The sequence below is a fragment of the Hydra vulgaris genome, chromosome 10 (assembly GCF_038396675.1).
Source record: "Hydra vulgaris chromosome 10, alternate assembly HydraT2T_AEP".
Classification (NCBI taxonomy): domain Eukaryota; kingdom Metazoa; phylum Cnidaria; class Hydrozoa; order Anthoathecata; family Hydridae; genus Hydra; species Hydra vulgaris.
This window is the reverse complement of record NC_088929.1, coordinates 6,427,501-6,452,049: the sequence shown is the minus strand read 5'-3', so window position 1 is coordinate 6,452,049 and position 24,549 is coordinate 6,427,501. Positions and strand designations below refer to the sequence as shown.

At 27.7% G+C, this 24,549-nt stretch overlaps 1 protein-coding gene across 1 annotated transcript in view; it reads left to right on the top strand.

Annotated features, from left to right (window-relative positions):
• Window positions 1-24,549, top strand: part of LOC100199240 (neurofibromin) — a 196,769-nt gene that overhangs the window by 79,206 nt on the left and 93,014 nt on the right. The window contains exons 24-29 of the mRNA XM_065807168.1: window positions 6,193-6,364; window positions 8,550-8,689; window positions 8,807-8,879; window positions 16,031-16,170; window positions 16,275-16,388; window positions 23,809-24,049. Of these exons, the coding sequence (XP_065663240.1) occupies window positions 6,193-6,364; window positions 8,550-8,689; window positions 8,807-8,879; window positions 16,031-16,170; window positions 16,275-16,388; window positions 23,809-24,049 (880 nt within the window). The remainder of the gene's footprint in view (window positions 1-6,192; window positions 6,365-8,549; window positions 8,690-8,806; window positions 8,880-16,030; window positions 16,171-16,274; window positions 16,389-23,808; window positions 24,050-24,549) is intronic.

Below are 24,549 nucleotides of genomic sequence, written 5' to 3'. Positions count from 1 at the left end.
GGCTCAATCAGTTAGGCACTTGTAAATTGTAAGAAATTACCAGATATTGCATTTGAAAAAATTTATGTAACTCTTCAAGTGTTTTTTGGCAATTGACAATTAAAAAATTGTCAATTGCCAAAAAACAAAACTTCAATGTCATATTCAATCAGTAGAGCGGTGTGTCAAGCTCGTGACTTAGTCTTTAATGTGGAGAAAAATCATGAGATGGTTTTAGTCGATGCCTTGTAATGCAGCGTTTAACACAAAGCCAGAATATCGAGTTTCCAAAACAATACAGTAATAGAGAGTAATGATAGGTTTTCTAAAACAGGATAATGAATATTAAAAGAATTAATGAATAGATTTTTATTGCATCCTTTAACATGATGTTGGAGTAAAAAAGTTACAAATTTTGTCATTTTGACATGTCATTGAACACAGTAACTGGTTAAAATATTCATATTTATTTTTAAATATTCTACATATTTGTAGTAGCTGTGGCGTAGTATTCAAGCATTCAATTTCAGACTGAAAAATCTTGGGTTCAATTTCCGGGTGGCATGAAAGCACTTTCGGTAAAATTGGAAACAGAGAGTCAATTATTGTTAATTACCGGTAAGTTAAACACTGGTTAACTCAAGCTGTTTCATCTGGTCTCATGAAGTTCTCTAATTGATTACTATTAAAGTTCTCCGGTTAAGTCAAACCTCTGATAACTTTAACTTTGTTAGTTGAACCATTTTTTTTCCCCCTTTGACCAAGGTTCTTTGATTAACTGGAACTTTTTGTATGGGTAATTAAGAAATCAAAAAATTTGATTACATTCATTCTTTAGAAGTCATTCCATTTAAAACATAAATAACAGTATTATCTATATTTTTTCGTTTTTTTTTAGATCTGAATAGAATAGGTTAGGTAAAAACCTTTTAATTAGTGTGATGATGTAATATTTAATTAATAAGTAATATTTAATAAATAAATGTTTAATGTATATACTTTAGCATTGAATAAATAAAACTTGAACTCATATCAGTTTGACATAACAGGAATTAGTTTTAGTCATACATTCATTAAGTCAAAACATTTACCTTGGTAAATGTTTTGACTTAATGAATATCCCCTGATAGCTCAAGTTAACTGGAATTAACTGTGAGTGTGTGTAACCCTCAGTTGATATATGTACACATTCATATGTACACTGCATATTCTACCTATTTAAATCAGTTGATGTATGTACAGGAAAGCTTGTTTTTTTGACACTAACATAATCTTCTTTTGTACCAAGTGTGCATGAAGCAAAGATGAATATTTATTTCCATTGAAGAACAACACTGCTTTAAGACCCTATTTTGATCTATTATAAACAGTCACTATTGTGCAGTATCATGCTTTATGAGTCTAAAAGTTCTTTAAAAAATATATATTGATTTTTTAATGTTTATTCACAGAAAAATGCAGCTGTTATTAATCAACAAAAGCATAGCTGTTATTAATAAAATTTAGTAAGTTATAAATTTCTGATTAAATCATCTAGCTCACTTTGACTTAGAAGGTGAGGTATAAAAGTTGTTATTCGTACAAAAGCTTCCTCCATGCCTTCACTACTGCTTCTTGCTAACTCTTGAGATAAAATATTCATTGGCTGATAAATGTTCTTATATTTTGTAGTGGTTGTGGAACTGGTAGACTGTCATCATTTGAGACAAGTGATGTAGATGTTGGATATCTGGATATTGAGTAGCTTGTCTCCTTTTAGCTTTTCTCCATAGTATGTCTCCATACTCTAGGAAAAGCAAAAAAGGCATTGCATTTCTCCTACCTCTTAACCATCTTATTAGAGTCGTTGGACAGGTGAAACATATCACATGAGGTCTTTTGTGTATACTATTGATGGTATGATATATATAGATATATATATATATATATATATATATATAATATATATATATATATATATATATATATATATATATATACATATACACACACATATATATTTTTGAATGTAGACATCATGTATGAGATTATGTAAATTATTTCTTTATAAACATCAATAAATACGAATTTCTCTCGATACTAAATTTATTTTTTAAAAGCAATTTTTAAAGCGTCTTCAGCTTAAAAGTTTTTTGTTTGTTTTTGTTTATATCTTATTTTTAAAATGGCAAATGAACAGCCACCCAGGAGTCTACCTTATTAAATGTCATTGTAGCAAAAAGTATATAGGTGAAACAAAAATGCAAATAAAAACACGCATGCAACAACACAAAAACAGTACGATAGGAAATAAAACAGAACAATCTGCATTAGCCACACACATGAGACATTGTGAACAACAAATTAACTGGGACAGTTGCAGAACTCTAAAAATTGGTGGTAAAAAGTTTGATAGGAAAGTTTGTGAGGCACTTGATAACAGTACCACCAATGTGCCCCTCAACAAAATGGTATCAATTTAGATGAGGAACAATATGTGTCAACAAAATTTTGGACACCATTTCTGGCGCATTTACATCATAATAAGATGAAACCATCCCATTGACATAAAATAGAACTGCCGTTTTAAAAATAAGATATAAATAAAAACAAACAACAAACTTTTAAGCTGAAGACGCTGGTCACAACAATCTAATGAAAATTTCTTTAAAAAAATAAATTTAGTATCGAGAGAAACTCGTATTTATTGATGTTTATAAAATAACAATATATATGTATATATACAAATATATATATATAAATATATATATAAATATATATATATATATATATATATTTATGTATATATATATATATATATATATATATATATATATATATATATATATATATATATATATATATATATATATATATATATATATATATACATACAGTATTGGACAAAACATTTGCAACCAACATCGAACAATGCTAAAAAATGTTCCTAATTTTACATGTCTTAAAAACGAACTGAATTATACTACCACAGCAAACAGTTCAGGAGTCTGGAGTCATAGCATGCCATGACATGAGCAATCAGCTGACAGGTGACAGCACACAGGCAGAATTTCGTTGACAAGTGCCATTTTGCAGCAGACAAAACAAGTGCAACTTTTTTGGTTTGTTTCATTTTCTTAAGTCTGGTCCATATCAACGTCACAGAAGTTTTTTAATAATTAAAGAGAAGTATCCAGAAGTTTCCAGAAGCATGCAGAAGCTTCCAGAAGTTTCCAGAAGAAGCATCTGGAAGCATCCAGTAGCATCCAGAAGTATCCAGAAACATTCAGAAGCATCCAGACGCATCCAGAAGCATCGAAAAGAAGCATCTAGAATCTTCCAGAACAGATTCACACAGGTTTATTTTACTATATAAGAGACATGTAAATCGACATGTAATTCAGTCAGTGTATGGAAGTCAATCAGTCAGTATTATCAAGACAGTTTATCGAAGTGAGTTTTATCAAAGTGTTTTATCGAAGAACATCAATACAAGAAGTGAAATACAACAAGTGTTTCATTACATCAATACAGTCCACATCCAACCAAGACGTTGTGTTCCACAGAGCATTATTGTATCATCACAAGGTAAATGTAACACGGTAAGCCTTGAGAAGCGGGATTGTTAATTTTTATTATTTTTATGACTTCAAGTGCAAAAATGGCTCCCGACAATCTTGGATTGGAACTAAGAAAGAAAGTTATTGGCGATTACGTAAGTGGAATGTCACAAAAAAGTATTTGTGATAAATATCGCGTGAAAAAATGGACCGTATCAAGACTATATTCCAAATATCGTTCTACGGGGAAGTTGGCAGCAGATAACAAAGATGGAAGACCGCGTTCCACTAATTCTAGAGAGGATTCTATGATCGTCAGATCCGTCAAGAAGGATCCTTGGATATCATCAGTCGAGATACAAAAGCAATTAGAGCTGCCTGTATCGGACCGAACAATCAGGCGACGTGCTGTTGAAGCCAGATTGTTTTCTCGACGCCCTGCAAAGAAACCGCTAATTTCACTAAAAAACCAGAAGAAAAGACCCCTGTTTGCTACATCTCATATTGACTGGAATGTGCAGAAATGGCGAACTGTCCTGTTCAGTGATTAATTGAAGTTCAACATCATTGGGAGCGATGGCATTTGCCGTATACGTCGACCGGCCAGAAAATGCCTCAATTTACGTTACTGCCATAAGACCGTGAAGCATGGTGGAGGCAATGTAATGGTCTGGGGGTGTTTTTCTGCTAACGGTCTAGGTCCAATACATCGAAACGATGGAATAATTGACTGTTTCATGTATAAAAATACCCTGAAAGATGTTATGTTACCTCATGCTGAATGGAATATGCCAAAAAAAAGGGTTTTTCAGCAAGACAATGATCCGAAACACACTGCAAAACTAGTCAAGCAGTGGTTTCAAGACAACCCCCTATCGGTGATGGATTGGCCGCCTCAATCTCCGGATCTCAACCCTATCGAGAACCTGTGGGAGATCGTCAACCGCAGAAATAATCGTGAAGGTGTTTGTAATAAGGATCAACTGTTTGAACAAATCCAAAAGGCCTGGGCAGCGATTCCAAAATTTTCACAAAGTTTCATTGATCACCTGGTCGAATCTATGCCTCGAAGATGCAAGGCTGTGATTGACAAAAAAGGATTCACCACGAAATATTGATAGCGAAATACAGCTTGGTCAACATTTTGTCGAGTTGCACTTGTTTTGTCCAGAAGGAAATCAACTTTTTTTAATACTTTTGATTAATTTATTAATTTTCGTGTACAAATAATGAACTTTGTGATGAATAAAACTTGAAGAACTTTGTCTCTAAACAGTTACATAGTTATTTCTCTAAATTGAAAAAATACAGCACTTTTATATAAAGAAACTAAATTAGCATTATTTGGTTGCACTCGTTTTGTCCGATACTGTATATATATATATATATATATAATATATATATATATATATATATATATATATATATATATATATATATATATATATATATATATATATATATATATGTATATATATACATACATATATATATATATATGTGTGTGTATATATATACATATGTGTGTATATATATATATATACATGTATATATATATATGGCACCTTTTATGATCTTATATAATACCTGCTTTTAGCCAGTATAATATCCATATACAAGCAAAACATACCTGGAACATTTTGAAGTTATCTAGTAGCCATTATGAGAAGAACAAAACCTACCCAGTCAGCACATAAAATTCATATTTTTAGAGTAGCTTAAGATGTTTTAAAAACAAATTACTTTTGTTTGAGTGCAAACTTGAATTGAGTATTTGATATCAGTCATGCTAAATGTTTTTTATACGTTTTATGAAAGATTTTACCCCGCAAAATTTTTTTAACATTCATTATATTTTAAAATTTTTTTCTTATTATTTCAATCATTAACCAAAATAAAAAAAGATTTATATATATATAATATATATATATATATATATAGAAGATATATATATATATATTAAAAAACTATATGTATTGTCTACTTTTAAAGTTATACAAATTAAATAATTTTTTAATAACTTTAAAGAATTTTGAACTGTTGAGATATTAGTACCAGTTGCGCAAACTGCTATTTATTAGCAGTATGGATATTAGTACCCAATTTTAGTTTTGAAGTTTTGAAGAATTTAAAAATTCAACTTAAAATTTAATGGATGTTTTAAAAACTTTGAGCGGACAGTTAAGCATAAGCAATTATTTCAAGACAATTGTTTCAATTTTAAAGATATTCAAAGTATTTTATTTTTTTAATTCTTTAATTACTTATTTTATTTGAAAAATTAAATGGTGGTCTATATAAGGATACCATCGGAAGCTCAAATTTAGCATTTTTTTATGTTTTGTTTTCAAAAGAAGTTTTTAAATATTTGTAGACATGTGTAAAATGACCCTGTAAAAGCTTGTGTGTAAAAATTACTATTAAAAATTTATTTAGCTTATCAAGCAAAGTATATATGTATATGTTTGTGCGTGTGGATATTTATATGTATATGTATATTTATATATAAATCATTACACATCATTGTGTGTGTGTGTGTGTGTGTGTGTGTGTGTGTGTGTGTGTGTGTGTGTGTATATATATATTTATATAATTTTTAAAACTAAATATAATGTATATAATTTTTGTACATGTTTATTATATTTTTTATGTATATATATATTTTTTAATATAGATTTATTAGTGAAATGTTGACGCTGCTTGTTTGTGAAAATGAGCATACTTCCCTTCAAATTCGTAGTGCAGTAAGGGAAACACTTGGCTCCGATTTAAGCGTTATTCTTTACCCATCATTTTTTTGTCTCTCCAAAGCTACAACAGGTTGCTTCTTTGATCCCAATGGACAGGTAAATTTTAACAGTTCAGGGTCAAAACAGGTCAATTCAACTAATGATTATCACCGCTTCAGATTTTAATGATTTTTAGTACTCAACCTTAAAGTCATTTCAGAAAAGTTTACTCCAAATATCTTCAATAATGATAAATTTTTGTATATAACTATATTTTAGGACGAAGGATTCAAAAATGATTAAGTAAAGATCATAAAGTTTCTACATGAAAATTCAGTTTCATCTCCAATCCATGAAGCAAACACACAAGCACTCTGATTCTCATATTTATAAGCAGGCGTTCTTTAATAATTTTATAAAAATCTTAAAAGTTTGAAAATTGAAAACTTGTGAACATTTCAATTAATTAGAAATATCGTTGTTTCCAGTTTTGTGTTATTTAGTAAAGTAGTGAACTTTATGTTTACTTTGAATGGTATGTTATATAGACTTTAGCTGTTATATTATGTTTACTTTAGATGTAATGTTATGTTACTTTAATTGTTTGACTTTCTTGATTGTGTATTAAAAACTAATACATAATCAAGAAAGTAAATTTATAATTTCATTTTGTCAAAAATTGCAAGTATTTACTGATAACTGACAGTTATCAGTAAATAAAAATACATTACTAATTGCCACCTTGATACTGTAATAGTTACCGTAATAAAAAATAAACGTCATTGTGTGATATACTTTGCATAACTTACGTAATTAAATGATATTTGTTTACAACTTTATAGACTATTACACAGCATCCATTTTAAGAAAACTTCTACCTATAACTACAATGTTTTAAAGAGTTTTTTTGGGAATTTTAATGCCTTTTTTATTTTGCTATGGGATGACTTAAATGGATTACAGCAAATTATGTTGGTTGTGGAGTTGCACTATAAGTAAATTTGTGTTTAGCTAGCTTAAGGCTAGCTTAGGTTAGGCGAACTGTTTTATTTTCATCTTTTCAATTTCACTATGACTAATTGTCTTTTTTTCCATCATTAAAGTTGGAAACTTTATTGCGATTCTTGGTTTCCGCATTTATTTGATACTTCTTTCATTTTAATACTAATGAACACATTTATAATTTGTATTGGCATTTTAGTGTTAAGTTTTTTAAAAAAATTTGTTTTTAAAACAATAAAATTGCTTTAAAATTGTTATTTAAAAATGTGTACGTAAACATTAATTAATCAATCATTCATTATAAACTTTATATAAAGCAAAGATACATAGATATAAAGTAAAACTACATAGATTTATTATTTTACTACATAGATCTACATAGATTTATTATTTATTCTACATAGACATTAATTAATCAATCATTCATTATAAACCTTATATAAAGTAAAGATACATAGATATAAAGTAAAGCTTCATAGTTGTAAAGATAGTAAAGATACATAGATATAAAGTAAAGATACATAGATATATCTCATTTTATTCACAGGTATATAACCTTAACTCATAATTAAAAACAATTTTTGCGTAAAAACTTTAAAGCGCAAATAAATCAGATTTTCAAAGAATTTTGAAAAAAACTTTTCAAAAACTTATAGTGCACTTTCGGAAAAACTTTTATGAAAACGTTATAGGATTTGTTATTATAAAATTTTCAATGCAAAGAAATCAGATTTAAAAAAAAAAGTCTTTAGTTTTTTCATATAGCAACATTTTTTTCATATAGAGTCAAATAAAATCTTCTTAAAAGAAGAAGTTATAGAGTCATAGGAAAAATATTTAGAATCATATCTTTAAACACTTCAAGATATATCTTTTGAGCATCAGAAAACCTAAAAAAAAAGCATTAATATCAATTTGAAATTAAATTTTCATATAGAAACATCGATTAAGTTATTATTGTAAATTCTTTACCCTAAAAAATAGTTACACATTTTTGTCACAAGCATTTATTCCTTAAGTTAAAGCACAAAGACAAGACAAAGAGTCAAGACAAAGATTCAGAAGTATTTCTGAAAATGTAATAAGTTGGACACTAAAATTGTTTACTTACACTTTAAAAGCACTTAAAAAGTGTTTTTATAGTGTTTTTCTTCATGAATGTAAGCTTTTATACTGAAAATGAGAAATTAAATGAATTTGACTTGGAATAACCCTTTACTTGAAATATTGATTTTGATTTTTAAGATAAATATAGTTTGATTGTTTTTAGTTGAAAGTTTTTCTTATTTTTCTTTTTTAGGTAAACATAAACCCAATAAATAACATATACTCTGAAAATCTTATTTATATTATTCGAACTATACTAGAAAATAAATCTGATAGCGTTGCTCATGTATTGCCTGCTTTACCAGTTGAGGAAATTACCAATGCATTGTTAAAGTAAGTTAATTCATAGTTTCATTTATATATATATATATATATATATATATATATATATATATATATATATATATATATATATATATATATAAATTTTTGGATAATGTCTTTTTTTAGATACCTTCGATCCCTAGTGTTAAGTGTCCAATCACTGCTTATAAAAACAAAAATGTGTCAACTTGTTGAAAATGTAAGTTTTTGTGAATAGTTTCAATATGTTTATTTATTTATTTATTTATATATATATATATATATATATATATATATATATATATATATATATATATATATATATATATATATATATATATATATATATATATATATATATATATATATATATACTGTGACCATTTTCTATAGACGCATGTGGATTATGTCTTAAAAGCCTACTTAACTTCTTATAGTGTATTTCAATAAATTATAAATAAAGTATCAAAAATGAAAATTATTAAAAAATAATATCAAATTTGAAAAGAGGTTAATCATAAATGAATTAAATTCAAAAAATAGCTGACTATTTTCTATAGACGCAGTTCACATTTTTTTAACAAAACTATCAAAAAAAATGTTTTCATCAAGTTTTTAGTACTCGATTGAACCTCCTTTGCGCTAAATTACTTGATAAATTTGTTTTGGCATACTTCCCACCAAGTTTTCCAGCACTTTTGACTCCATATCCTCCCAGCACTCTGATACCGCTACTTTTAGCTCTGCCACAGAGTTATATTACTTCTGGTCAGCATAGATACCTCTTACAATGATTCCCCAGATGTTTTCAACAGGATTCAAATCTAGACTGCAAGCAGGCCACCACATTTTGCTCGATTTTTTAGCTTCAAACCAAGCTTTAGTCTTGTTACTAGTGTGAATGCTGGCGTTGTCTTGTTAAAAAACAAACTTTTTGCGTCGGCATTTATTTTTAAATGGAATCAAACATAATTTTAGCACATCAATGTATTCAGAACTTTTCATTTTGCAAGATGTAAATGCTAAATTTAACTTTCCTGTTACACAAAACCCAAGCCAAACCATCAAAGATCCACCTCCGAAAATCCTTGTCGAAAAATATTTGGGTTCTCTCCTCAAATCACGCCAGTAGCCACTAAAACCATCAGGCCCATCAAGATTAAACTTTTTCTCGTCCGAAAAAATCACCTGATATTGAAAACAAAAATATTTAGCTGTTTAGAGATCTTACGTATTTATGAGAATTTAATCTAAAATTTCTTACTTGTTCCCAATCGTTTGTCATGTTATCCTGGGCGAATTCCATCCGTTTCTGTTTGTGAACAGGCTTCAAATTTGGTGCTTCATTCATTTTTGATCGTACAATGTGTGGGCTGTCTTTAAGACCTTTCCTTATCGTCTCCTTGCAAACATTTAAACCCAAATCTGACATAATTGTTTTCAAACTTTTTGATAAATTTAAGTCGAACAGTTTTGCGTTTTTCACGGCCTAAAACCTTAGATTTCTTTGGTTTCCTCTTGATTGTAGCATAATCTGTTGGATTTTTCAAGAAATTACAGGTAATGTGATTTGATCTCTTCAATCTTCTAGCAATTTCTTGATTTGGAACTTTGTCTCGATAATAAGCTAATAATTGACCTATTTAAATAACGGTAAGGACCTTTCCTTTTGGCATTTGGTTAAGTTCAACTTAATTTCGACTTACAAAATAAAAAATACTACAGAATATAAGAAATTTGCAACAAAACTCGTAAAAACTTTAGTGCATCTATATAAAATTGCTCGTTAAAACTCGTAAGAACTTTAGTGCGTCTATAGAAAATTGCCACGTGAATATAAAAAATTTAATTATTTTAATACAATCAAGACAATTAATAATCAGGTGCATAATGGATCATTGTTTTCCTACATATACTTATTTAAAAGTACCGTTAGAACAATTTTATTACCACAATAACACTGTAAATCTGCTAAATTCTACATGCGTCTTTAGAAAATGGTCACAGTGTATATATATATAAAAAGTCTTATTTTAAATAAAAAACAGCTTTACTCATTAGATTTTGACATCATAAAATTATCTTTATTTTTTTTAAATCTAAGGACATTAACTTTTTTAACTACCGAAATAAAATAAAATACAACAAAACAATTTTTTTTACTAATTAAGAAAAACAAATATTGAAGTGTTATTTTCTAAATGTACATATTGCAAAATGTCTAATTTGTTTCAATTTTTTTTTTAATTTTTTAAAATAAAATAATTAAATTTAGCATTACATTTTTTATTTAACATAAAATAATTTCTTTTTTTTCTTGACATTTGTATAAATTAAAATATCCTAATATTTTTTTCATTATTTCTTAAAATTGCAACTTTGCAAATAATGATTTTTTACTTTTAAATAGTTATTAACAAAAAAAAAACTAAAGTTAATTAATTTACCAACGCTTATTTTTGTGACAAAAAAAAGTTCAAGTTTCCAAGTACCAATTATTAAAAAATATATACCATTGTGCTTTCACTTGCCTAAAGGCAAAAAAGTTAAACATACACTTTTTGAATATTTTTGATGCAGTGTTATAAATTATAACATGTTTACAAGGAATTTATTTTTTTGTAAAAAATAGAAAAGGAGGAAGAAAAATCAAGAAGAAAAAAAATCCAATTTTTTAAATTTTTTTATATAACTTTTTTATTCAAAGTTGTTTCTAAATTATAAGGAAATTTCTGTTTTCACTTTTTTTCTAAACTATTATTTTTCACAAAATAAAACTTATAAATTTAAATGAAGAAATTGCAAGAGTTATATTGCTTCAATCAAAAAATTAATAATAATCCATAAAAAAGTTTTTTTTAAATTATAAAAAAATAAACTCTAATAAATAAATTTTATAAAATGCTGTTTAAAGTTTGTAATAGTGTTTTTTCATTTTTTTGATAAAATCCATCATTATAACAAAATTAAACAAAAATTAAATAATCAAAAGTGACACTATTATAAAATAAAATTTATTGTGCACTTAGGGTTAAACAGATTCTGTCTGTTGACCAGCCTCGCACCCCTTCTTCATCTATTAGGCTGGCACAGATGTATTTTTAATAAATTGTTTCCAGTTTAGGATGTTGAATGGATCTTCTTGACTCAATGCATGGGTTTTGCTTGTGTCTCTGTTTTTATGACTAGGCAACTCATTCTATTATCTCCTAATGAGGGTACAGCTGTAAAACTCAGTTTTATGGTTCTGAGGCTGGCTGGTAGTCAGATTTCCCGAACTCTGTGGTAGCTCTCAGAGAGGCTGATTCCATCAACAGCTGAAAAATATCAAAGTATTAACAGTACCATGATGCGCATGGATGGTGTCCCTGTTTGTACTTTTGGTTTGCATTGCGGAGGCCGCATTTGGAGCCCTTTGTTACGGCTTAGGGTTTATTAGTAGTAATAAGGCATTTGGTTGGGCTATTAAACAGTGTTCTGAGTACTATCTATGCTTTGAGTCAAGTTCTTCAATCTAATTTAAAAATGAATAAAGTACCAAAAACTATAAAACACAAAAAACCACCATCATCACCAAGTTCTCTAAACCTATCATTCAGTAATATTCATGGTCTTCGAAGTAATTTTTCTTCTGTTGAGTCTTATCTCTTGCAAAATTCACCAGACCTAGTTGCTCTTTGTGAGACTTATTTGATTTCAGCTGTCTCATCTTTTGATCTTAGTGTTGATGGTTATCTTCCTTTAATTCTTAAAGACTCCAATAGTCACATGCTTGGCCTGGGCATTTACATTTATAAGAATTCACCCATTTGTCATGAAACTAGGTTTGAATCCACAGACTATTGTTTCATGTACTTTCGTTTAGCACCACTTCACTCTATCGCCTTTCTATTTGGTCTATATTGGTTTCCTTCATCTCAAGACTGCACTCTTTTTGATGTTATTTCTGATGAAATTGACCAAGCCCTCTCTCTTTATCCATCAGCCTATATTGTTGTTGTTGTCAGTGACTTTAATGCTTATCACACTGAATGGCTTGGCTCTAGTGTCAGTGATTCTGCTGGCATTAAAGCCCACAACTTTTGTCTTTCTCAACCTCTAACTCAAATAGTCAACTTTCCAACTCACTTTCCAGACAACTGGAATCATTTACCTTCTCTACTCGACTTATGGCTTGTTTCTGATCCTAGTCAGTGCTCAGTTTCTCCACATTCACCCTTAGGTGCTTCTGATCACAGTTTGATCTCTTGAAAACTAATAGCTCATTCTTCTTCATCATCTGAATCCCCCTATCATCGTACCTCTTACAACTACCTTAAAGCTGACTGGGACTCTTTCTGTGATTTTCTTTGTGATGGCCCTTGGGCCCTTTAATTAAGTCCCGCCCTTTTTCTGTGACTGTTCCTAAGTGCTGCAAAAACTCTTATTCGTTTAGTTTTTTTTCCTAGAACATCAGTTCTTTGGAATTCGCTTCCTTCATCTTGTTTTCCTGATTCATATAGTTTTCAATCCTTTAAGTCGTCTGTCAATCGTTATCTTGCTCCACAATCTTCATCTTTTCTCTTCCAGTAACTTCCAACTTTAATTAGTGGTTGCTCGCAGCCTTGTTGGAAGCAAAGATGTTTGAAAGAAAAAAAAAAAAGAAAAAACTATTTTTCAGCTAATAATTTTCTATTTTACTTTTTAATTTTTTGAAAAAGTTCAGTAAATATTTTTGTATGTATATATATATATATATGTATATTTTGTATGTATATATATATATATATATATATATATATATATATATATATATATATATATATATATATATATATATACACACATGCATATATACACACATACATATATACACACACAAACAACAACATATAACAATTGATATTTGAGAAGGTATAGAATGGCATCAGAAGTAAGGAAATGGCAAGTGCGATTAAGGAAGGCAACTGTAGGAGATGCTAACATTGCTATGGATTAAATATTTGGTTTCTATGAGAGGTCTGTAATAAATGATATTCAAATCCAAGAAAGCATAAAGTAACAGCCCTCGGAATTAGGGTTGGCATTTGGCAATTCAGATCTAATTGCTGACCTAGAAGTGTCAAATTTCTTTTGCTGACTTGATGCGATCTCTAAATGATTGAAGTCGGCGAGTTATGCAAACCTTATTTTTACTAATTGCTAGGGTTGCAGTAATAATGTTGCCATTCATCAAAATAGAATTATCAAAAATATTCCGATAATTGTTAACAATAAGTGAGTTTGTTCTGCTGAGTTTAGTTTGAGTTAAAATTCACAAGTTACTGTTCGCTCAAAGCTGTGATAAAAGAAAGATTAGATTCAAGATTTTTTGTCAAGAGTGGAGTTGGGTTGTCAGCAAAAAAAGCTAGTTTAGATATAAGATGTAACATTATTTGTATAGATAAGAAAAAATACAGGTCCAAAGTTGGAACCTTGTGATACCCCAGAAGTTACTGGAATCTAAGAAAAGTGTTGGCATTTAAGGAGGACTTAAATACTGTGGTTAAAAAAGAACGATTTAATAATCTTGCAACAATTCCAGATACACCATATGAAGCAAGCTTATAAAAGAAGAACAACATGTCTGAGTTTATCAAAAGCCTTTGGTATCGCAAGTGCTATAGCTATTACTTCACTGCCTCTATTTAATGCTAAAAGAACCTTTCTGTTATATCTGTTGTTTATCTGTTCATCTGATGGATGAGAAAATTAAAATCCATATTGGTTGTCAGAGAGTAAGTTGTTAAACTCAAAATGAGATAATAGAAGTTATTGGCTGGTAGTTAGTGGTGTCAAAGAGTTTTTAAATATTGAAACCACAGATAGCATTTTCAATACCATTGAAAATAGTAGAGCTTAGCGTCAGACAACACCAATTTACATTGATTTTTTGCAATAATAAAAAGATGCTTTGATTAGAATTAGAAATGGCTGTTACACAAGATAAAACCATGGGGTTGAATGAAGCTTGACTTGAAACTGAATAATAGCTTCCGTTTCTGTCTGAATCCAGGATGTAGGAGACGCAAATTTAAAAATTCAATAAATATAATCAGAAATAATATCAAAATGATTAAAAAAAAAGGAGGCGAAGGAGGATGATAAAGAACAAGGAGTTGGTCAATAGATGCACATAAATAAATGGTCAGAGAATACAGTCCTGATTTCATGACAAAAACGTTTTTGTCATCAACACTGATATCTGAAGATAAAACAACTGAATTTAATTTACTCAATTTATGCAAGTAATGTCTAGTGAATTTTGTAACAGTTAAGATTTCAACAGATGAAAAAATACTTTAAAAAACACAGATATATGTAGAAGTTAGATTGAAACATAGTGATGGTGATGCTGGAACAAAACTTTTCTGCTCAATCCTAAAGTCTTATCGTTAAAGATCCTCTACATAAATATATTTTAATGCAGTTTACATCTGCCTATTATCATTATTTATATCAAGATTTCTAGCCATTTCTAGCCTTTACTCAATCAAGAGCTCCAAGCCAGCTATATTTTAAGTCAGAGTTCATTTCTCTTAGCATTTGTCTAGAAAAGAGAATCTTACAAGACAGACAGGTTGTACTGGATGACATATTATTAGTAGTAGGATTTACTCAACCAAGTGCCCCATTGAAGGCATGGGGCAGGTTGTACTTGATTACATGTTATTAGTAGCTAGTATGATCATGATGATGATCATGATTGTGAACTTGACCTCATTTAAAGTAGTTAAAAGTAGTTACTTCTGTAAACTCTAACACATTGCTCAGGAGTATGTAAAAAATAGTAATTTATGGGTAAATGAACATTTACCCATAAATTACTATTTTTCATAACAAAACATTTGCTAACTTATGGTTGAATGAACATTATGAACAAGATCCAGAATAAAAAAGATCAAAAAACAGCTAAAAAATATGATTTATCATTTAAAAAAAATTTTGTAATATGACTTTTTAAGTTTTTTAAAAATTAAATAATAAAAGTTAAAAAACTTTAGGTAAAACAAAAAAAAAATCTTTTTTTAACTAGTTTCTTTTTCTTTTTGTGTATACCTGCAATAACTTGTACTTGCATTCCTAGGCTATTGCTAAACAAAATAAACATGTGGGGACCTTTTTTACTCTATCTATCTTGTTTTTGACCCAGCCAAGGCGTGTTAAAGATCTTGCAGAGTGCTGTGGAGACCATTGAAAAAAAAACATTTGTTTATACCATAAATTTTATTTATATATTACATATAAAAGTTTGGTATAATTTTTTACTCAAAGATAAAAAGTTATGCTTTGATGGTTTTTTTGTTGGATTTTTTGATATTTTTAAAATTATTATCTTGATTCTTATTATAGATCATGCTTCGAAGAGGTGATTTGTCTTTTCATCAAGAAATGAGGTTTAGGAGTCGTCTTGTAGAAGATCTAACTAAGTGGGTGCTTTACGCATCTGACGAATCAAAAATAATGTCTCAAGAAATGCATGCTATATCATGGTACAAGCTTAGATTTTCAGAATTTTATTTTTTTGAGATTTTTATTTTGTTTGCTTCTCTACTCAAAAATTTATTAAATTGCAATTGTTTTTGATTTTTTTAAGTGGTCTTGATGAAGCAGCTATGAGAGCTGTAGCAGCACTTCTAAAAGGTTTACCATTACAACCTGAAAATATTTCTAATGATATCACAGAAGCTAAATCAACTCTTTTTTTAAGGTAAGTTTCTTTTTTTATCTGTTTTTAGTTATTACAAACTTAAAGGTATTCTGGCATATTTATTGCAAAAATATTACATTATAGCAAAAGTTTGAAATAAATAATTTATATTAATCTGTAACTTCATACTAAAAAAAAATTGTTCACTAAAAAGTAACAGCCATTATTCAGGTATCCATTTCATATTTGTCTTGAACCTCAGTAAATCAAAAATTTGTGCATGATTTAAAAGTTCACAAGTCCCAAAATTTAGGATATTTAATATAAAGTTTTTCTTTGTTTTATAGAAAGTAAGGTTTTTTCTTTTTCAACTAAAAATCGATTTGTAACTTGGAACAAATCAATTTATAGTTATATGATTTATCTTTATTTTATTTAAAATATATCTTTTTTTACAATCCATTTACTCTTCTTAGACTTCAATCTGTTTTAATATATAATTTTATACAATCATATTAATTTACTTTCATAGTTTTTGTATGATTAATAATAATGAACATAGAAGAAGTTATTTTTTGTTTTATTAGTTATGTATTTTTTTTATTAGTTATGTAGAAGTTTTTTAATACTTTTTCTTGTGCAATAAAAATATTAGTTATGAAATATAAAATATTTTTCTAGATTATTGCTCTTATACCTTTAGTTTATAATACCTATATATTTTATAGGTATGGCTATATATATATATATATATGGAGTATCATTGTCAAACCAAGTCAGTGCGTATCACAATCATGCCCTTTAGGGACACATTTTGCCTTTTAGGGCTTATCAGCATAATGATGTGATACTGAAGATTGTGATACTAAATTTTTTTGGCAGATGAATGATACTTGTAGTGCTACAATTCTACACAGAGTTGTCAAAAGCCTTAAAATATAAGAAAAGTACCGACCACAGTACAGCGCTCCAAATAGCGACCGATCAATGATCTATCTCGTCTACTTGTGGAAAAAAATAATATTTTGATCTTCCAAAATCAATTCTGGATGATCAAATTTGATCGGCAAAAATTGCAAGTCAAACTTTATGTTAAAAATTCAAAAACATTCCAAAACAATTGTCACAAAAGCATTAAATAGACAAAAGTAAAACATCGACACAAAAACATTCAAAGTAAAACATTGCAAAACAAAAGAGAAACAAAGTTATTACAAAATTTATATAAATAAAAAGTTTATTAACCATTAATAAACTATTTTAAGTTTTTTTTAATTCAATTCATTAAAAGTTTTTTTAATGAATGGAATTTGCCTTACAATTTAAAAACAATAACGTTTCTGTGAAAATATTTGAAAAATAATAAAGAATGCAAGTTTATGATTGGTAGAAAGAATGTTGACTTAAAAACATCATAATGCTTTAAGCAAAATAAAATTGTTTTTGTTTAAAATTTTTAGAAAATAAGTTTTAGAAGTAAAGTTATATAAAAGTATAAAAATAATCATAAAATGAATGCGGGAAAAAAGCAACAGAAAGTTACTTCTTTTAAAAGGAAATCAAGATCTGAAACACCGGCTAAGAATAAAGTAAAACTTTATGAAAGAAAGTTACAATTACAAACAGCTAATAAGTGGAAAAATTCTACGCTTGCTAAATATAATGCTAACAATTGGCTTGAAATAGAGAGTGTTGATAGAATAGTAACTGCGTTAAAATGCAGAGTATGCCAAAAATATGCTTCTCAAATTCAGATTTTAAAAGGATACACACCAGAACGGAGTGGTGGAATTGCATGCATGATTGCAACAGATTGCAATGCTGCACCAGAAAATTTTTGAAGTATTCATGAAAACAAGAGATATGAGTTTGTGCGATAGAATTGAAAAACAAAATGAGAATTTTATCCAGTATTCAAACCATCAATAGTAAGGATCTTGATTTGACCAAAAAGAAATTCAAGGTTACTTTATAGCAAAAGAAGAACGACATTGACAACGTTGCTCTAAGTTTGGTGAAAGATCTTAAAAAAAACTGAATAATTGAAACTTTTTCACTATTTTAATTGATGGTTCTACCGACGTTTTAATTATGTAAAAAGAGGCCATATTTGTTGTCACCTTTAATCCTATCCCAACTGGAAAATTGGAAGTATGTGTTGAATGTGACTTTCTTTCACTTTCAGGTGTTGAATAAGGAACGTTGCCTGTATCTAATGCAAAAGTTGAATGCCTCTTTTCAATAATGAATAGAGTGAAAACCCTCTCACGCAACTCTATGAAAGACAAATGTTTGCAAAACTTAATTCAAGTTTGTTTACAAGAAAAAGATTATAATGTATTTGATTTAAGTCCTGCTATAGAGTTATGGGTGAATGATGTAGTGCGAAGGCCAACCCAATCAGAAAGAAAAAGTTACTCAAGAAGAGTGAAAAAAACTGGTTTAAAAACATTAATTGATTTGGGTTTGTCGTCTGACGAATCAAGTAATGTATAGTTCAAAACCTTTTTCAGTATTTTGTTTTTTAAATAAATATTCTTGCGCTAAAGTTTCAATCAACAAATGTTTTCTAAAAGGTTCATAATATTTCTTGTATCGTTTTTGTAAAAAAAAATTATTTCTTTTCGGTAACCGAAACTGTAAAAGTTGATTATTTAAATAGCATTTTTATTGTGTAGAACGCAAGAGAAAGAAATATTTTGCAATTAAACTTTGAATGAATGAGCTTGATACTTTGATCTAATTTTTGTCAATTTAAAAAAATGTTTTTACTAAACAGTTGTTTACAATGTTGTTGTTGTTCTTGTCTTGTTTAAGAGTTTCGTGCTAATGTTTACTTATTATTACTATTTAAAAACTACACCTATTTGTTCACTAATCATGACACTATATTCTTGATAAGTCTATGCTGTCCACTTATTTTTGATAAATTTTATTGCGCTTGATTTCAAACTTTTATATATCTTATTTTTTTATATTTTTTGTTTCTTCAGGTGTTGAATTATATAGCTAGAGTCCATTACAAAAAATTGACTTCTGCCCACTTATATTGTTTTGCACTTCCATATGAAAATTGTTAGCATTTCTGGTACTGTATTTATGTAAGTCACTGTTCTTTCTGAACATATTCACATATATTTTATTATATGGATTAGTTACTACCTTGTGAACAAAATTCAAAAACTTAAATATGATTTTCTACTTGATTGATAACCATCCATTTTTCTCCAACATTTCTTTACTATGTGAATACCAATCACATTTTAGTATAAGTCTCATAGCTTTATTCAGCAACTTCTGAAATATTTTAATATCATCTTCATTTGCATTTAAAAAGATCGAGGCACAATATTCATAATTGCGAGCCACTATTGTATTATAAATTACTTTTTTAGTCCACTGGGTTAGATTTCTACTAATTCTTGATAGGTAATCCAACTTTTTAGATATTTTCTTATCAGTATACTTAATATGTTCAGTAAATTTTAAATTTTCTCCAAGATATCAGATTCTTCGTCATCACTCTTTACCACTTGAGTTCTCTCAGACAAACAGTTTTTAATACATTCAAGAACTTTACCTCCAACTTTGTAGCAATTTAATTTCTTTACTGGAAGATCTCTGTTAAAAGTTTCAAAACCACGTTTTAAGTCCAGCATTACTGTGATGACAAGTTTATTATTGTCTAATATCAATCTTCAAATTGAGAGAGTTACTTGTAAAGCATCTTCAGTTGATCTTTTATTCCTATAACCAAATTGATTTTTATACAATAAATCGTTTGATTCAAAAAATCAAATACTTGTTTATGAACCCATTCCTCAATGATTTTTTCATACACAGGCAACATATTGATAAGTCTTAAATCTTGGGGTTGTTTCAGTGAGTTTGTTTTAGGGATTGGTATTATTGTGGACTTTTACCATGATTTGGGTCCAATTAATTACTCCTAATAACTTCACTGTTACACTTAGATAAATATTTTTAAACATTTTTACACTCGTATTTTTACACATTGAATTTTTCATTTTCATTTTTATTCACTGGTTTGAAATTATTGAGAGCATTTATGTTAACATTTATATGAATATTTTGTTTAACATTATAATTTAACTCAGATTTTAACTTTGACTTATCAATATATTTTGGTTAAAAATTTATTGTATTTATTATTTGTAGTGTCTTTTCCATTTTCTTAAAATATAGTATCTTCAAATACATTCTTTTTATTTTTTTTGAGATAAGTAAGATTTAAGTAAGTCAGTAAGATTTTTTAGGGTTTTGCACATAAGCTTAGCATCATGTTTAACCTTGTCAATTTTTTGTTCAAAAAAACTTTTAAGCATCTTAATAAACAATTCTTATAGTTTCTACAATGTTTCTACAATGTTTCTACAATGTTTAATGTTTTAAATTGATCATTTCTTATGATCAATTCCATTTTTTTTCATACGCTTAAGTTTATTCCATTCTTTTGTTAACTGATTACATGCTTTTATCAATATATAATCCTTCCACCATTTAGGATTTCTACTACCGCTATTCTTTACTTCTTTCATTTTGACATTGTTATTGATACATGTTTGAATATTTTGTACTTCAGCTATTTTATTTATTTTTATTTTTCTGTATTACATTGGTGCTCTTTACTATTCTCATTAGTATTCATAATCACTTGATTCTTCATAATCTATCTTATTGCAGCATTTAATAATTGTGGTTCAATTTTTACCATTAGTACTAAAATTTGAATTTGAATTTAGATCTTTAAAATTTGAATTTGAATTTAGTCTTCTTTTTAACTGAATTTTTTGATTACAGCAAACAAAATCATGATAAGATAGTTTTATTTTTTCACTATGTGTAATTTCTTCAGAGTTAGTATTACTAATTAATAAATCGATACTAGATGTATCTATTATTCTAGTGGGGCTGTTATTGAAAACCTTTAAATCGTAATTTTGATTTATATTTGTGAACTTTTCATTTATAGTTGACTTATTTAAGATATTCAGATTAAAGTCACCCTTGCAAACAATATTCTTATACTTGGCACTAATATTATTTACCGATTTGTCCCAAAAATCCAAAAACGATACTACAGAAAATTGAGGTGATTTATATAATACAGAAATATTAAATGTTTGTTTAAAAATTTATAATGTTGCATTAAGAATCCAGATGTCTTTTTACTTTCATTATGACTCCTAATTTAATGTCGTGTCTATAGTATAACAAACATCACCCCGTGTGCTTACTCTCTGTCAAACATAGCCTCCAATTTCAAATCCTTTTTCATAAATATTATCAGTAATATGTGTTTCTTAGAATATTTGACAATCTTTAGAATGACATTTGTCTGCATAGTGGCCGTAACTTCGACATTTATTACAATAGATGTTGCAAACAGTAGTTGTTTTTTTTTTAAAGGCTTGCTAAAGTGCTTTTATAACAAAAAATTAAAAAAAATTTATTCAAAAGGCTCGTTTGTATTTATAACATGACACTTTAAGGCAAGGCCCAGTATAAGTTTTTTTTTTAATTTTTTTATTGCTTCGGAATTTTAAACTAAGTGGGTATTCTGCAGTATAAGCAGTGCTATCAAGCACAAGCATAAAAAGTTTGACACAAAAATTGCTACAATTATAAAAATTTGATACAAACTAACAAAAAATTTGATCATCTAGAAAATTATTTGATTGCCTACTTTTTAATTCTTATCATTTCAGCCGATCAGTGTTGATTGGCAACCTCACATAATGACTAGTAACTCCTAGTACAGAAAATTGATGTATATAATAATCTGTATCATTGTCAAACCAATTCAGTGCATATCACAATCATGGACATATAATATATAAGTATTAACTTTATTAAAATAATATGTTGTTAACTATAAAAAATTAATAGTTTTCTGACTTTGTTAGACAATGATACTCTGTATTATTATATACACCTTTTTCTGTACTAGTATTTACTAGTCATTATGTTAGTGTTCATACCATGGTCGGTACTTTTCATAATTATTTTTGAAAATTTTAAGAATTTAATTAAAAAAAAACAGTTATATAAGTGAACAATTCACTTTTTTTTTAAAAAAAAAAAAAAAAACAAATGATAAATTAGCATGAAATAAAAAAATAAGAAATAATTATTTTCAAAACTTTTAATAAGTTTCACCATCATATCTGCAGGCAACCACTACTTGAGTTAGTAGTTAAAAGGAAACAAAGAAGTTAAAATATTAAAGCTCATAAACAATCAAGCAAATGGTTCACAGAAAATGGTTGTACTTTGAGTCAGAAAAAAATAAAGCTAAAAGATAATCACTGATGTTTCCGGAATTAAACTAGAGAAATAAATTTTTTGTTTCTGTTTTGTTTTTGAAGCAGTTACAATAAAATAATTTTGTATTACTAAATGGCAAATTGCACAACACTGAAATTATGTTAAATAAAACATGAGATGTATTTATACCTATATGTATAAATACTTAATTTGTGTAGTAAGTATAGTTAATTAGTTTTTGTAGAAAAAAAGAAAAGCTAAGCAACCTTGCAACAATGTGATACATGCTTAAACTTGGTAGAGTAAGTCCAAATACACTTAAAAAGCATTTTTGCACTTTTAAACATTGTTCCATACAAGAAAAGATTAGAAAAAAAGAAGAGAGACATCTTTATATATCGATGGTTTCTAATAAATAGCAAAAAATGGAGATTTTCATAGATCTACTGAGGATTTAGTTTTAAACAAGAAAATTTTGTTAAGCAAATATCTAGAATAATCAACAATAAATAAAAAAGAAACTTTTTTTTTTTTAAAAAAAGTTTCTTTTTTGAGTTGGTTTAGCTTCTGTGATATCATTAGAAATATTTTCTGGTTGCAATTATAAGCCTTTTAGAAGGCTACTACTACTCTCATAGCTGCTTCATCGAAACCACTAAAGAAAAATTTTTTTATTAATCTTTTTCCGAAAGTGTCTGGATTAATTGCATATTTTAAAATTAAATTGTTCTAATGTTTTTACTCCATTATCTGTGGTGCAAAATAACAGAATTGTTTTTGTAATTTTTCTGTATTGTACATACAATTACCATTCTTTGTATTTTCATATTGTTTTGCAAAAATTAAGCTGGAGACACTGCATAAAGTCAACTCAGCTATATAAAGTACTTTCATAAAAACTTTAATTTAATTGTTTTAATTTAATTATTAGTTACTTATTTTCCCTTGGTAATGGAGCCTAGTAACTAGGTAGCTTTTATTCACTAGCAGCTATAGTATTTTCTTTTTAGCTAGTTAATTAAATATTATATTAATTAGAACCTAGAACCTAGAACTAAAACCTAGTAACTAAGTAGCTTTTATTCACTAGCAGCTATAATATATTTTATTTAGCTAGTAAAATATATTAATCAATTTGCTTGTTTTAATATGTGTAATTAAGGAAAGTTAAAACTGTTTTTTGAATTTTTAGACACTTTACTTTGTTTATGAATATTCTTAACAATTGCTATGACAAACCAGATGACAATAAAGAGCGACGAATACTTGCACCACATTTTGTTAATTTGCGTGCATATACAGTGCAAGCTATGTCTAACATGTTAAGCGCAAATATTGACAGTGGTCTTATGCACTCAATTAGTCTTGGTTACCATGAAGATCCTCAAACAAGAGCTACATTTCTTGAAGTTTTAACAGATATTCTTAAACAAGTAATTACAATTAAATTATCATTTTTTTACTAATTAATACTAAAAATAGCTGGAGTTCATTTTATATTTTCCCTTTTTATTTTTTAAACTTTTAAAGTTGAAACAGGTGAATAATTACTATGCTGGTTTTTATAGAAACAATAAATAATGTTTTTATTATCTTATTTTTAAATTAATTTTTTTTTTTTGCTGTATAAAAAAAGTAATTGTTTTAGATTTTACTGCATAAAAATGACATTTTTTTTCAACTAAAAAGAAGTATATTGTTACAAACTTTTTATTGATTATAAAGAAACAGTAAATGTTTTTATTATTTTATTTTTAAATTAATTTTATTAATATTAATAGTATTATAACAAACTTTTTATTGATTATAGTTTTTTTTAGCCAGGTTGACTTGTTTTTTAAAAACATTCTTATAAATTATTACATATAATATCATTATTATTTATACATATTATGATATAATATTAGGGGCCTGATAAATATATTTAAGAGAT